The sequence below is a fragment of the Cucurbita pepo genome, chromosome LG04 (assembly GCF_002806865.2).
Source record: "Cucurbita pepo subsp. pepo cultivar mu-cu-16 chromosome LG04, ASM280686v2, whole genome shotgun sequence".
Taxonomy (NCBI): domain Eukaryota; kingdom Viridiplantae; phylum Streptophyta; class Magnoliopsida; order Cucurbitales; family Cucurbitaceae; genus Cucurbita; species Cucurbita pepo.
Window position 1 is genome coordinate 6,121,483 of NC_036641.1, and position 16,369 is coordinate 6,137,851.

Below are 16,369 nucleotides of genomic sequence, written 5' to 3' on the forward strand. Positions count from 1 at the left end.
AGTCCCACATTGGCTAATTAAGGAGATGATCATGAGTTTGTAAGTAAGGAATACATCTCCATTGGAATGAGAATTTTTCAGAAATCCCAAAGAAAAGACATGAGAGCTTATGATCAAAGTGGACAACATCATAACATTATGGAGATCCGTGATTCCTAACATGGCTCACTCAAGTAACTATCAAGTAACTATGTACCCCTTCTTTGCTCCCCTCCAACCTCGACCAGGATGTACCCTCTTGGAACATAGTTGGACGCTGAAGAAGATTCAGCAGCACTTGAAGCTACGAGGTAGTCTGATAGACATGTTTATGTTTCTTGATCTTGAACACTGTGCAAGAAGATTTAAGCTTCACAAAAGAAGATTTGTATGGATATAGAATCATATAATATGTGTATATATATAGATGACCAACAAATGGTCAAGAGTCTTCAAAATGTGGGTGCCACTGCACGATGAACAGTGGAAACATGTAGCAAAAATCATCACATGGGTTTGTTTTCAAACTGATAAATAGCCAATTTATATATCTGTTGGCATAGTAACAGTATATATTAGTCATTTATGGATACCACATGCTTCTGTTTTCTGATTTATCATCAATAACATGGATCTCATTAAGTTTCAATAATGTAAGGAATTATGAACACTTAACAATAGTTCCAACGAATCAAGTTTTCTCAATTCAAAATTGTTTACACTGTACTATTCTAATCATTTTTCTGTACAATCTATCTAGAATAGATGTTAATCTCTCTACTTCATGACTCATTCAAACTTCGAGTGAGATTGAGGAAAGCGTCTTCACTGCAAGGAATTGTGATGCCGCCCATTGGATGTTCATATCCGAATTCTTCTTCTGCTTGACTCAACAAATCTTGAAATGAAGGTTGGTTCAAGAAAGACAGTGGGATGACAAAACGCTGCTTTTCTACCTCACCAACATAAACGGTGAAGTACCCCTTTGGAACATCGACAGCCTTCGGAGAGGCTCCATTTCCTGTCGATGAAGAACGTTGAAGGCTTTGTCTGGCATGAACAATCCTTGGTAAACGGAAACCCATGTTGTAATATGTTTCAAAAAGAAATATGAGGAAATTTCTTTTGAGAATTGGAATGTGGAAAGACTCTTGTTGGTTGTGAATCCATATAAGAAGAGCTTTATATAGATGAGAGGCTTAAGTTTCTCAAAGATAGAGATAAGGTAGGGAGATGAAATTCAATTCTAGAGAGACATTAGGCCATGGCCTGTCACATGATGTGTCTTCCAAGCCATTATGAGAATTTGAAATATTTGGTCATTCTGTATACCTTGTGGAGTAACATCATGGCCTACTTGTGTCTACAGATAACAACTGGAGAAGAAAGTTGAACAAATCTCTATAGTTTTAATAGCATAATGGACATATCAGAGTTTCTCAAGCCCTTGTTGTCCTTGTGGTGAAACAAAATTTTAGTTGCATTTAATAGCTATGTGGAAGGACTCCAGCTAAGAAACTTTGTTGGTTGTTAGTGTTAGCAGAGCACTCTGAAAAATCTTAGAGAATGGGACAAACTTTCCAAGTTTGATTGATATGGAGCGTCAATCTGCCGCTTTGACAGACCAACCGGGTCGCTACCATGGTACAACACGAACTTAAGAGGTACAAATAGTTATAAACAGGATGGAGATATATGAGAGAGCCTGTTGTGCATAACATGACGAATATTGCACTTCTTTCATGCACCGATCAGGAGATTGGACATTTACTTGCAGGATTTTGTGGGAATTATACAGTACTTGAGCTCTTTCAAGCCTGAGAATAATGTTCAGTCTTGGAGTTTCTGAAAAATCTGTAATACAGGAATGGCCAACTTTCTTGAATGATATCTGCAGACTCTTGAGTCAATTGCCTTCTAGCTGTTCTACCAAGAACAGGTATCAAAACTGATTTCGGAATTGCCTACAGCGTGTTTCTTCCAAAGAAGATTCTGCAGCAATTGAAGCTACTCGGCCAAGAATCTACATGACATAAATTAGTCTGATAGCCATGTTTGCCTCTCTTGATCTTGAATACTGTGTCAGAAAACTTCAAAAAGAAAAGATGTCCCTACAAAGAATATGAAGATATGATATGGGTATAAAATCACATAATGTGTATAAATAGATGACCAATAAATGGTCAAGAAGTCCACAAGAATGTGGGTAAGCTAATGTTGGTGCCACTGCAGGAGGAACAGTGGAAACGGATCATCACATGGGTATGTTCTCAAAGTGGTTGATAATGAATTGGTAGTGATTGTGACTTTATATCTGTTGGTATACAAATTTTCGACAACCATTCAAGAACGAACGTCCTAAAAATGACCTCGCTTTCGAATAAAACTGAAGAAAAATAGTAGCAAACTATTAGATTCATTTATGGATAGCACATGGTTTTGTTTTCTGACTTATCATCAATAACATGGTTCTCATTGGAAGGTGTACAATCTCAGACACCATTGCATGGAGAACAACCTTGCATGGATCCCAGTTAAATCTGTGGTAGATTTATGAGTATTAGTGTGATACCGCTTAAAGGAGGGGTACATGAATGAACTAAGACCACATCTATATGAGAGATTATGAGGATAGGATGCTTGAGAAAGATTTCAAAGATTTGAAGTCATTGTCTATACCAACACGGAGCACCTTCCTTTCGGTGGCTCAATGATAGGAATTCTAGAGTTAAACGTGCTTTGTTTGAAGCAATCTTATGTTGGGTGGCTTCTTCAGAATTTTCTTAGGAAGAATGTGAGTGAAGACAAAACATTCTAAAAGGATCCGTGTTGGTCTGTGGGATAATCATCATTCTTTGAAGCGAAAAGTAAGTAAGTAACATGAACCATGTTACAAGGGATAGTCATCGTTAAAGTTCTAAGTTGTTAAATCATCTAGTTTCAGTAATGTAAAGAATTATGAACACTAAAGAATAGTTTCAACCAATCAAGTTTTCTCATTTCAAAATTGTTTACATTGTGTACTCTTCTAATCCTTTTTCTGTACAATCTATCTAGAATAGATGTTAATCTCTCTACTTCATGACTCATTCAAACTCCGAGTGAGATCAAGGAAAACGTCTTCACTGCAAGGAATAGTGATGCCACCCATTGGATGATCATATCCAAATTCTTCTTCTACTTGACTCAACAAATCTTGAAATGAAGGTTGGTTCAAGTAAGATAATGGAACGACAAGACGCTTCTTTTGTTCTTCACCAACATAAACTGTAAAGTACCCCTTTGGAACGTCGACCGCTGATGCTCCGTTTCCAGACGATGAAGATCGTCGAAGACTTTGCTTAGCCTTAACAATTCTAGGCAAACGGAAACCCATATCACAGTATGTTTCAAAGAGAAGTAATGAGTTTCTTAGAGGATATGGAAGACTCTTGTTGATTTGAACCCAATTACTTAAAGCTTTATATAGATGAAGATTTGCTTATGACCTATCACATGAGTGGGCCTTCCAAGCCTTTATGAGAGTTTCAAATTCATGTGATATATGGTCATCATCATGTCCTACTTTTGTCTCCAAATAACAACTGGAGAAGTGAGTTGAGTTAGCCTCTAAAATTTTAATGGGACTATGGACATATCAGAGACATTCAAGCCCTTGTTGTCCTTCTGCTACAACAAAACTTTAATTGCATTTAATAGCTGTCTGTTACTTCTTGCTTCAAAAGAAAAGATTTCAGCTAAGAAACCTTGATGGTTGTTAGTTTTAGTTGAGAGCTCTGAAAATTCTTTAGCATGGATACCGTGGTACCACTAAAACAATGGTATGTATTCTCTGTATATATATAGAGCATTCTTGCTCTTCATAAGTCAATCATCTCATCAACCATTCAATCAATCCCTCTTTCACTAACAAGTGTTAAAGTGAAAAAAATTGAGTTGTATTTCCATTTGTTGTCATCTGAAATCCGTGTTAGGAATCACGACGCTCTACAATGGTATGATATTGTCCACTTTGAGTATAGGCTCTCATGGCTTTGCTTTGGGCTTCCACAAAAGACCTCATACGAATGGAGATGTATTCCTTTTAGCCAATGTGGGATTCCCTCCCAACAATCCTCAACAATCGAGGCTCCCCTTAATCGAGGCTCAACTCCTTCTCTGGAGCTCTCGAACAAAGTACACCATTTGTTCAACACTTGAATCACTTTTGACTATACCTTTGAGAATAGCAATTTCTTTGTTCAGCACTTGAGGATTCTTTTGTTCAGCACTTGAGGATTCTTTTGTTCAGCACTTGAGGATTCTATTGACATGGCTAAGTTAAGGGCATGGCTAAGATACCATGTTAGGAATCACGACTCTCCATAATGGTATGATATTGTCCACTTTGAGCATAGCTTCTCATACCTTTGCTTTGGGCTTCCCCAAAAGACCTCATACCAATGGAGACGTATGCCTTACTTATAAACCCATAATCATTCCCTAAATTAGCCTATGTGGGACTGCCTCCCAACAATCCTCAACAATCCGAATTCAGGACCTGATTAGCCCCGACATTCCCATGCATCCCCTGCATCTCTTTTTTGTTGTGTATGATCAAATAAAGAAAACGTCTAAACTAGGGAAATAGTATTTCATCAAGAACAGGTTCTGCTTGTTCAGCTACCATTTCTTGGTGAACAGTTTAGATTTGTTTCTATTAGTCATTTGGTTATTCAGTGGTTGATAAATAGAACCAATACTCTGTTAATCACATTACTTAGCCACTTAAGCAATTGATAGTGTCTAAACTAATTAATATCCATTTCTTGAAGTTTCAGTTTGAGAGATTCCTAAATGAGTAGCCACTCCATATCAGGCCAGAAGGTATGAGTATTGCATCAGATATTTTGGCTTCAAAATTCAAACTCTTGATTGAATTCCATTTCATCAACAGTTCTTTCACTGAAAAGTACTTTGAAAAAATTCAATCAACTCATCAAAGATTGACTTGAATGTGAAACTTGCATTCCTTTCTTGAATATCAAGTTATGAAAGACATGTCTCTATCAAGTTAGCCTGGTTTATTGCCTATTTATAAGCAGGCCTTGGAATAAAATAACACTGGAGAGCTTCCTTTGTTGAGTGTTTCTTCTTATGTCATATGGATTCCTCGAATAGTTCATCCTCTTCTTCGACCGAGACGAACTTGCTTTCACCGATTGTTCTGTTGTCGAACATCTGCAACCTGATATCGATAAAGCTCGACTCGACGAATTATGTCCTTTGGAAGTTTCAGTTGACAACACTTTTGAAAGCTCATAAACTTTTTGGCTTTATTGATGGTACTCAACCATGTCCGATATCGAATCCTTCGTACGACGATTGGTTTGCTAAGGATCAAGCTCTTATGACAGTCATAAATGCTACACTTTCACCTGAGGCTTTGGCATATGTGGTTGGTAGCACTACTTCTAAACAGGTTTGGAATGTTCTTGCAAAGCTGTATTCTTCTAGTTCAAGGTCTAATGTAGTGAATTTGAAGTCTGATCTACAAACTATTTCCAAGAAGTCTGATGAATCTATTGATGCCTATATTAAACGGATTAAGGAGATCAAGGACAAGCTTGCTAATGTTTCTACTGTTGTCAATGATGAGGATCTTCTTATCTATGCTCTAAATGGCCTTCCAACCGAGTATAATACTTTTCGAACGTCGATGCGTACGCGTTCTACGCCTGTTACTTTTGAAGAACTTCATGTTCTTCTAAAAGCTGAGGAATCAGCTCTTGCAAAACAGTCTAAGCGTGATGATTTGTGTAAACAACCAACTGCTTTACTTGCTTCTTCTCAATCTCTTATGTCTTATGCTTCTACTTTTAATAATAACTTTGTTCGAGGTCGTGGACATGGACATGGACATGGACGTTCTTCTTTTGATACTCAAGGTCGCGGTGGTGGTTCTTCCCAACAGCAGCAGTTGGTTGTTGCTAATAATCATTCATCTTGTCAGATTTGTTTACGTCGTGGCCATATTGCGCTCGATTGTTTCAATCGTATGAACTATAATTTTCATGGACGCCACCCTCCACATCACCTTGCTGCAATGGTTGCATCCCAGAATAATGCTTTTCTGTCTATTGTTAATTCTGATATGAATTATCTTTCTCTTGCATCTGGATATCATGGTGAAGAACAAGTTGGCGTTGGTAGTGGACAGTCTCTGCCTATTTCTCACTCAGGTTGTGGTACTTTTGAAACTCATCCTCCTTATCCTCCTTCTCCTACTCGAGTCGTGATTCCTAACATGGTATTATAGCTATGCCCTTAACTTAGCCATGTCAATAGAATCCTTAAATGTCGAACAAAGAAGTTGTGAGCCTTGAAGGTGTAGTGAAAAGTGACTCAAGTGTCGAACAAAGAGTGTACTTTGTTTGAGAACTCCAGAGAAGAAGTCGAGTCGAGTCTCGATTAAGGGGAAGCTGTTTGAGGGCTCCACCATAGGCCTCAGGGGAGACTCTATAGTGTACTTTGTTCGAGGGGAAGACTCTTGAGGATTGTTGGGATGGAGTCCCACGTTGGCTAATTTAGGGAATGATCATGAGTTTATAAGTAAGGAATACATGTTCATTGGTATGTGGCCTTCTGGGGAACCTCAAAGTAGAGCCACGAGAGCTTATGCTCAAAGTGGACAATATCATACCAATGTAGAGAGTCGTGATTCCTAACATGGTATCAGAGTCATGCCCTTAACTTAGTCATGTCAATAGAATTCTCAAATGTCGAACAAAGAAGTTGTGAGCCTCGAAGGTGTAGTCAAAAGTGACTCAAGTGTCGAAAAAAGGGTGTACTTTGTTCGAGGACTCCAGAGAAGGAGTTGAACCTCGATTAAGGGGAGGCCTTTCAGGGAAGCCCAAAGTAAAGCCATGAGAGCTTATGCGCAAAGTGGACAGTATCATAGAATTGTGGAGAGTCGTGATTCCTAACATCCTCCTTGTCCTCTTCTTCGTTGTGTTCCTAATATTATCGTTAATCTCAATTGTCTTATCAATATTCATTTTGATCCATTTTCATTTCAGGACAAGTAATGGAGCAAAATGTTGTTCCAAAGAACTAGCACCAATGGTCTATACCTGACTTCAAAAGCTATCCTACTACTACTAATGTTGATACCAAGTGTTATTTCATTCATATTTGTTGTTCATTAAGTTTGTTCTTTTCCTGTTGAATCTTCATGTTCTTCAAATAATTGAGTATGAGAATATTGTCTACGATCAAAGACGGTTTCTTTGCACTTTTTAGAACATCGAACAAAAGAACTAAGGTGAGTGGAAATGTAACAGTCCAAGCTCACCGCTAGCAAATATTGTCCTCGTTGGGCTTTTCCTTCTGGGTTTCCCCTCAATGTTCCAAAACGCGTTTATTAGAAAGAGGTTTCCACACTGTTATAAGGAATGTTTCGTTCTCCTCTTCAACCGATGTAGGATCTCACAGGAAAGCTCCTTAGAAAAGCAAAATCAGAAAGATAATTTCCCTCCGTGAAAGTGGGTTGTGTCGTTAACAAAATACAACCCCTGACGAGAACATGATCTACTTGTTCGTCAATTACCTCTTTAATCAAACCTTATTTTTTCATAAATTTATATAATTTTGTACGTAGTAAGGTATTCATGACTAAGAATGTTTATAAACTACGTGACTATAGGACACAAATCCTAATACGTTAAGCTTTACAACTTCTTTGAACAAGAAAGGATATTTTACATTGAAGAAATGAAACGAGACGAATAACGAAAAAGAAAAAACAACGAAGAAAGATTAAGTCTTACCATTCTCATAATCTCCGAACCTATAACTTCTTAATTTGTTTTTCTCGAGTATCCTTTAAGATTTTAAAGGGTATGGTAAAATTTTCTTCACTCTTATCGTCTATCAACAAAAATATCTAGTAAGTGACTCCACTGTTGAGGTCGAAAAATGAAAACCATACACCACACATGCCTATGAAAGATGGGTGAATGTCGAAATTGAGAGAGGATTCGAGGTGGAGAAGGAGACAACATCTCAAAATCAATCGTTGACTGCTTTGCTAGAGTTGGTCCGATTTCACTAGCGAGTCAAAGAACGGTCGGGAACTTGGTCAAACTAACTAACCCATTTACCCTTTTTTGAAGTGTTCAAATTAATATGTATTAACAGCTCTCAATCTCCAAGTGCATACACATCACTTGAAGGAACATGATGGAGTAGATATTGAGCAATGATGTTTTGATGGAGAATGGGCGGAGAAAAGTGGCAACATAAGGTACAAAGGTATCAACTTTATATTCAATATTTGCTTTTTATATACATGTAATTTTTATATACATGTAACTGCACCTTGGTTAGGTCAAGAGGCCAATAGGTGGTGATATATTGTTCAAGTAGTATGGTATTTTACATCAATCCTATAATAGTTTACAAATTTCAATGCTCTTTTTCAGCATCAATAAATAACTCTTACCTCATTCTCCTCCTACCTGTGATGATTCACTAGATTGGCTCTTCGAACTTCCTGAAATCATCAGTAGTTGTGGATCGCTCATTACATCCTGCAATCAACGTTTTACGTTAATAAGTTTTTTGGAGAACCAGATGATTATCAAACGTATTTTTATTCATTTTTAGAGATGACTATCAAACGTGTTCGGTTAGTGTTGTTGTATTGCTAGCAAATATTGTCCGCTTTGGCTTGTTATATATCGTCGTCAGCCTCACGGTTTTAAAACGTGTCTGTTAGGGAGAGGTTTCCACACCCTTATAAGGAATGCTTCGTTCTCCTCTTCAACCGATGTGGGATCTCACAATCCACCCCCCTTCGGGGTCCAGTGTCCTTGCTAGCATACCGCTTAGTGTATGACTCTGATACCATTTGTAACAGCCCAAGCTCACCGCTAGTAGATATTGTCTGCTTTGGCTCGTTACGTATCGCCGTCAGCCTCACGGTTTTAAAACACATCTGTTAGAGAGAGGTTTCCACACCCTTATAAGGAATGTTTCGTTCTCCTCTTCAACTGATGTGGGATCTCACAATCCACCCCCCTTGGGGGTCCAGCATCCTAGCTAGCATACCGCTCAGTGACACTAGTTCTAATATCCTTTGTAACAGCCCAAGCCCACCGCTAGCAGATATTGTCCATTTTGGCCCGTTACGTATCACCGTCAGCCTCACGGTTTTAAAACATGTATGTTAGAGAGGCTTCCACACTCTTATAAGAAATGCTTCGTTCTCCTCTCCAAATGATGGGGATCTCACAGTCTTACATACTAACCTGCTCCGTTGATGTATGGCTAAATCCGCCCGAAGATCCACAACTATCCATTGACAACAGGTGCTCCATTCTCTCCTCACCAAACTCTCTCAATCTGTTAAGTTCTGGCAACAAAACATTGGCAAGATCTGGTCTGTCTTTTCGTCTAAGTTCTGCACATTGAAGTGCTAATTTTGCAAAGCAAAGTGCTTGTTCCACTGGCCAATCATCCACAGCTGGGTCCAGAAAATCCGCCAAAGTCCCCTTCTCAATAGCTCGAGCAATTTGGTGAGCCAACCCCATGGGCGGCTTGGCTGTAATTAGTTGAAGCAACATGATACCTAATGAGTAGACATCAGATTTAACCCCAAGCATTCCAGTCTGTTGATATTCAGGGTCTATGTAGCAGAAAGTTCCAGCAGCAGAAGTCATGTAGCATTGTGTTACATTTTCGGCCACGGCGGGTACAAGTCTAGCCAAACCAACGTCGCTTATTTTGCTAACATAATTGTAGTCTAGCAATATGTTAGCTGGTTTGAGATCACGGTGCACTAATGGCTCTGGTTTGGTCTGGTGGAGAAACAGAAGGCCAGTAGCAATCTCAGCAGCAATTCGAAACCGGTACTGCCAAGGAATAGCAGGGGTGTTCCCCTTTCGGAAGAGTCGATCCTCCAAACTTCCGTTCGACATGTGCTCGTACACTAGAATGCCATATTCTGGGCATGCTCCAAGAAGAAGTACCATGTTGGGATGCCTTATGCAACTCAATATATCAATCTGCATTTATAACATCTAGCTAAATCATTCACACTTACAAAATGATCCCAAAGTTGTTCTAAGTTCCTCACCTCTCGCTGAAATTGTTCCCTTCCTTGAGTCGCATCGGGGCGCAAAACCTTGACCGCAACCGATGTGTGATCAAGACGACAACGAAAAACAGGTCCATAACCTCCTTCCCCTATCTTCCGAGATTGTGCAAAATTTTCTGTTGCTGATTCAATCTCCTCAATTGTATATCTCCTGTATCTGATGTCACTTTGTGCAAGATTTTTCAATGCTCTTTGCATTTCCTCTGCTTCTTTAAGTGCTTCTATCTCTAGATTTTCTCTTTTATATGATTCTAACTCGGCTATTTTCTTAGCTGCATCAGCTGCTTCCATCGCTGCTCGGCATCTCGCTCTCTCCTGCTCTGCAATAGCCATTGCTGCTTCTTGTGCAAGCCGCGCCTCTTCTAGTTTCTGTTCTTCTTCACATCTCCAGTTATTTAGTTCCCTTGCCTATGTTGAAAACTTTATTATAACCCAATTTTGAATCTTAACAATGGATAAATGACTTAAATCTATACATACATACATACATATATAAATATATATACCTTCTGCTTTGCTGTTAGTGCTTCTTTACAAGCTGTACTGTACATCTCCATAGTTTGTTTAAGCTCTAGCTTCAACCTCTTCATTTCAAGCTCTGCTTCATCCTGTGTGATACATAAATATTGACCACATTTAGATCATATCTTCACATTTCCATTCATATTCATATCTTTATCAATACATTTACGAAATCTATCGGCGAAAATCGAACCATTCATAATATAGACTGACCAAGTTCTGAGAAGAACAGGAAAATGATGTCCTGCAGCTCTCATCTGAAACTGATGAGAAATCATTGAGTTGATTGTGGTCTGTCCATTTTGGTTTAAATGGTAGAGATGCAAAGCTTTGGTCTGAGCTGTTTGAATATTGCAGTGGGGCGGATTCATAGTCAAGTGCAACAGAAGAAGTACGATCCGTGCTTGGTCTTCCTGAGCTTATGAAGGATATGTCGGATTCTGACTCGGAGAACCCTCCACTATATTTGGAAATAGAAGTTCTATCCACTCCCTGAGATATTTCTGGCCTGATTCCATTTGCAATGTAAGCATCAATTTAGAAAGAAAGTCTATGCATATCTTTGGACTTCCATAGCTTACTTGATTGATTCATCTTGAAAATTCCGAGGCTTGAATGATGTCCTATCTGCACACACGAAAATTAGTTGTGTGGTTTAACTTCATCCTTGAATTAGCAATGAGATGAAGCTGGTGTTGATGGGAAAAACATAACTCAAATTAACCTACCGAACGTGTAAAGGCCCAAGCTCACCGCTAGCAGATTGTTCTCTTTAGACTTTTCCTTTTGAACTTCCCCCTCAATGTTTCCACACCCTTATAAAGAATGTTTCGTTCTCCTCCCCAACATATGTGGGATTTCACAATCCACCCCCCCTTCAAGGTTCAGCGTCCTTGCTAGCACACCACCTCGTGTCCACCCTCCTTTGGGTCTCAGCCTTCCGCTAGCACATCGCCCAGTGTTTGACTCTGATACCATTTATAACGGCTCAAACTCACCGCTAGCAGATATTGTCTTCTTTAGGCTTTCTCATTCAGGCTTCCCCTCAAGGTTTTTTAAACACGTCTGCTAATGAGAGGTTTCCACACCCTTATAAAGAATATTTCGTTCTCCTCCCCAACATAGGTGGGATTTCACAATCCACCCCCCTTCAAGGTTCAGCGTCCTTGCTAGCACACCACCTCGTGTCCACCCTCTTTTGGGGCTCAGCCTTCCGCTAGCACATTGCCCAGTGTCTCGCTCTGATACCATTTATAACGGCTCAAACTCACCGTTGGCAGATATTGTCCTCTTTAGGCTTTCTCATTTAGGCTTCCCCTCAAGGTTTTTTAAACACGTCTGCTAAGGAGATGTTTCCACACCCTTATAAAGAATATTATGTTCTCCTCCCCAACCGATGTGGGATCTCACAATCCACCCCCTTCGAGGCCCAGCCTCCTCGCTGGCACACCGCCTCGTGTCCACCCTCCTTCAAGGCTCAACCTTTCACTAGCAGATCGCCCGATGTCTAGCTCTAATACCATTTGTAACGGCCCAAACCCACCGCTAGCAAATATTGTCCTCTTTAGGCTTTCCATTTCGGGCTTCCTTTCAAGGTTTTTAAAACGTGTCTGCTAAGAAGAGGTTTCCACACCCTTATAAACAATGTTTTGTTTCTTTCTCCTCCCCAACCGACGTGGGATCTCACAATAAATAATTCAAAAACAAATTTGTGAACTTACCATAATGAAACTACTTCATATGCCATACACAAAATGCTAGGAATTTAGTTCATCATGAAGAACAAACCTCTTAAATTAAACTTATGTTGAGGAGTGCCCGTTCCCTTTACGATCGGCTTCGATAACTTCTGCAAATGGTCTAGTAGAGGAGAAGCAGCGGGAGCCAAGCGAGTGGCATGTCTCACCGACGACACCTTTCCCTTTGAGATGACATATACAGTGCAGAAATCCGGTGCCCCTTTCGACACACTACTCCCCATGCTCGACGACTTAAACCTGTTTTAAATATCACAAATGGCCATCATAAGAATTTGGACAAATTGGAATGAAAAACGCTCAACCAAAGGTGAATCAATCAAGATGACTACCTCATAAATCCATGTTTCGATGGAGCCCCAAGCACCAAGTTTTCGATCGCACTATACGAGACGTATTCAGTTAACGCTTTCACCACATCAGTATCTTCCAATATGATATCAAGGCATTGAATCTTCACAAACCAAAAAACAAGAACAATCAACATTAACAAACCCCTGCCCTATTCATTTCAAGCTCATTTGGTAGCACTCTTGTTTCTAGTTTCCTTTTTCTCGTGCCAAGAGGATATGAACCAAGACATCAATCATGCAATATAATCTTCAAAGAAGATGTGAGTAAAATATTGTCAAAATTATCCAAAGATGTTTCAATTCATGCTACATGGAGGAAGAAACAAGTTTCATTATTATAAATTTTGGGTGGATCATAGTTTAGAGTTATATGTTTCTTTAATGTATTTTAAAACTTATTTACATGGTGGTTAATTATGGCCATAAAGTATATGGTTAATTATGGCCATAAAACCATGTATGTTATCTTTATAAAACAGACTTTAAAAATGTAGTAAAATGAGCATTTTTGCTTTTTTTTAGCCAATGTCTAAGTTTATTTGCAATTCTATATAGTTTAGATTGCATGTTTAGAATCATTCAAGCTTGACATGATCAATCGTATTTGTGAAGTGATTCGAATCTCAAACAAGTGTTTTTGCCTTGAGATATTTGATCAACAAGGTAATCTGAATATTACTTTCCTTTGGAGTGATTGTTTATCATTAGGGATATGTTTAGATTGCATGTTTAGAATCATTCAAGCTAGACATGATCGATCTTACTTGTGGAGTGATTCAAATCTCAAACAAATGTTCTTGCCGTGAGATTGTTGAGGATTGTTGGGAGGGAGTCCTACATTGGCTAATTTAGGGGATGATCATGCGTTTATAAGTAAGGAATACATCTCCATTGGTTTGAGGCCTTTTGGAAAAGCCCAAGCAAAGCTACGAGAGCTTATGCTCAAAGTGGACAATATCATACCATTGTGAGAGTTGTGATTCTTAAATGGTATCAGAGCCATACCCTTAACTTAGCAATGTGAATAAAATCCTCAAATGTCGAACAAAGAAGTTGTGAGCCTCGAAGGTGTAGTAAAAAGTGACTCAAGTGTCAAACAAAGGGTGTACTTTGTTCGATGACTCCAGAGAAAGAGTCGAGCCTCAATTAAGGGGAGGTTGTTCGAGGGCTCCATAGGCCTCAAGGGAGACTCTATAGCGTATTTTGTTCAAGGTGAGAATTGTTGAGAGGGAGTCCCACATTGGCTAATCTAGGGGATGATCATGCGTTTATTATAAGTAAGGAATAAGAGGCCTTTTGGGGAAGCCCAAGCAAAGCTACGAGAGCTCAAAGTGGACAATATCATACCATTGTGGAGTGTCGTGATTCCTAACAAAGATATTCGATCAACAAGATAATCCAAATTGAATCCTTATCACAAAGGCATGAAGTCCAAAAACACATAAATCTAACCTAACCTAACCAGACATTCATATCAGAATCAGAAACAAAACTAATCAAAACATAGCAAAAAAAAATGGAATGATTCAACAGAAACTCACATCCTTACGAGTACAATAGCAATGGAAGGTGAGAAAAATGTCACGAGTCTGCATCTCGAGCTGCTGTTTACGAGGGGAATTACTGGCGAAACTGCCATCGCTATTACAAATAATCGCTCCCCCAATCAAATAAGCAGCCGCACTGGAAGGTCTCTGAACTACATGGATTAATATCACGGTTTGACCTTTGACGAGCAGATGCTCGGTGGCCCATCGGAGAGCATTTTGGCTTCCTTTTTCCCTATCAACGCCGATCGCCACCAATCCATTTCCTCTTCCGGCTATTCCTCCCTTTTTCGTGCCATTCACGCTGTTTCCTTTCTGCAGCCACATAGTTGAAATTTTGGTAAGCAACTAATTTGGTTTTTTGGGGGTTTTTGTATGCATATTTACATCTATAGATATAGTGAGAGAGAGGAATTTAGTGCTACTTTCTCTCTCTTTGGAGGAGGGTCTGAAATTTTTCAGGGGAGTGCGCAAATATAGGATTTGTCTGAATGCCATAAATTTAAGGCACATTTTGTTGAGCAAAATTGACGAAGATCACTATTTTTGGCATGGATTGTTGGCTTTCCCCAAAATGGATAATGTCAAATTTGAATTTGAATTAATTATGTTGTTTATTTGATTAATCCTAGTGTTTCCCTCAAATGTTTGATTGGATTAACGAATGATTAAAGAAAAATGATTTGATTAAGAGGAGGGCTGATCTATAAGTAACCTAATTGACCATGCCTCCATGCTCTTCATCTCTATCTCCTGTAACTCCTCCAATCGGGACACTCATTCTTATTTTCCCTCTTATCGTCGTCTGCGTGTACCGCCGCCACGTAACTTTGGATGTTTTTGCTATACGATAGCCACCACCCAACTTTTTTAATGTTTTTGCTATCTAGTCGATGATAGTCACCTATGCTGGGATAGCAAAAATATTTATAAATCATCCATACCGTATCAATTTTTTATTTAACATTCTAACAAATTTTTCTAATTCAACGATAGTTTTGAAACATTTATAGAAGGTTAACTAATAGGCAAAATTCAATATTATTTTTCTTTTTATAATTTAGTCAAAATTACAATATTATTTATATATTAGAATTGTATTTTTATTTACTTATAAATAAATAAATATATATATATATATATTAGGATGGGAGATATCTTGCCTTAGAATTTTATAGATATGTATCGATTGATATATCTAAATAATTATATATCGATAGTTATAAACATTTCAAATATTCTCTTGCTTGAAATAACAACATTCAACCATCTTAACTTTTCGTATAATATTTTAATAAATTTATATTTTGATAATAATTTTGTAATACTTATCGAAAGTTAAAAGGTAATATAATAATTTTAAAAATATTCTTATTTTTTTTTTAATATTAAAAAAATATGTTCGAATATTTTGAATAATTTAATCTATTAAAAAATAATATATCATTTAGCGTATGAATCTCATCAATTCTAATTTTAATATTAATATAATGTGTGATTGTTATGATTACCGTTAATAAATATCTAAATTAGTATTTATAAAACTAAACTTCGTAATTTCTTCTTTTAAAGTTAAATAACATTTTTAGATTAAAAAAAAAATTACAATAACAACAATTATATTACAAATTATAACATTAGTGTAGTATTTGGAATTATTAAAATTCTAATCAATTTAAAATAAACTTGTGCTTATTAATTCTTAGCAAAATAATCAATGCCTCAATTTTATGAAAATGTGGATATTTTTTAAAGGAAATTATAAAACAAAAAAAATCAAAAAATATATTTAAATTAATAAATAAACATTTTTACATCTTATAAATACATTAAAAAAAAACTTATTATAAACACGAGAGGGAGAGGGAAAGGGAAAGAGAAAGAGAGGTAGATATAGTTCTTCAACAACATTGTTGAAATGGGTGCGGTGAGCACCATTGAAGTCAATGTGGTGATGTTATTAACATCTAGGAGGTCAATACTAGATCAATTAGGGAGGAGTGTTTTAGCTCCCTCGGCTCAACCCCAACTCGATCAAGGGAGGTCAATTAGGGAGGAGTATTTTAGGTCATA

The 16,369-nt window shown here is 38.0% G+C and overlaps 2 protein-coding genes across 2 annotated transcripts; both read right to left on the bottom strand.

Moving 5' to 3' along the window:
• Positions 1-2,952: 2,952 nt before the first annotated feature.
• Positions 2,953-3,409, bottom strand: LOC111792542 (auxin-induced protein 15A-like). Its single transcript, XM_023674059.1, has one exon. It carries the CDS (start codon positions 3,353-3,355, stop codon positions 3,059-3,061), a length of 297 nt encoding a protein of 98 aa, XP_023529827.1. The 5' UTR covers positions 3,356-3,409; the 3' UTR covers positions 2,953-3,058.
• A 4,933-nt stretch (positions 3,410-8,342) lies between these two features.
• On the bottom strand, positions 8,343-14,760 carry LOC111792406 (U-box domain-containing protein 52-like). The gene is made up of 9 exons (XM_023673832.1): positions 14,291-14,760; positions 12,729-12,850; positions 12,428-12,636; positions 11,221-11,266; positions 10,853-11,147; positions 10,624-10,725; positions 10,097-10,525; positions 9,270-10,025; positions 8,343-8,549 (listed from the first exon to the last, which is right to left on the bottom strand). The coding sequence occupies exons 1-9, from the start codon at positions 14,621-14,623 to the stop codon at positions 8,463-8,465; spliced, it is 2,379 nt and encodes a 792-aa protein (XP_023529600.1). The 5' UTR covers positions 14,624-14,760; the 3' UTR covers positions 8,343-8,462.
• Between the last annotated feature and the right edge of the window lie 1,609 nt (positions 14,761-16,369).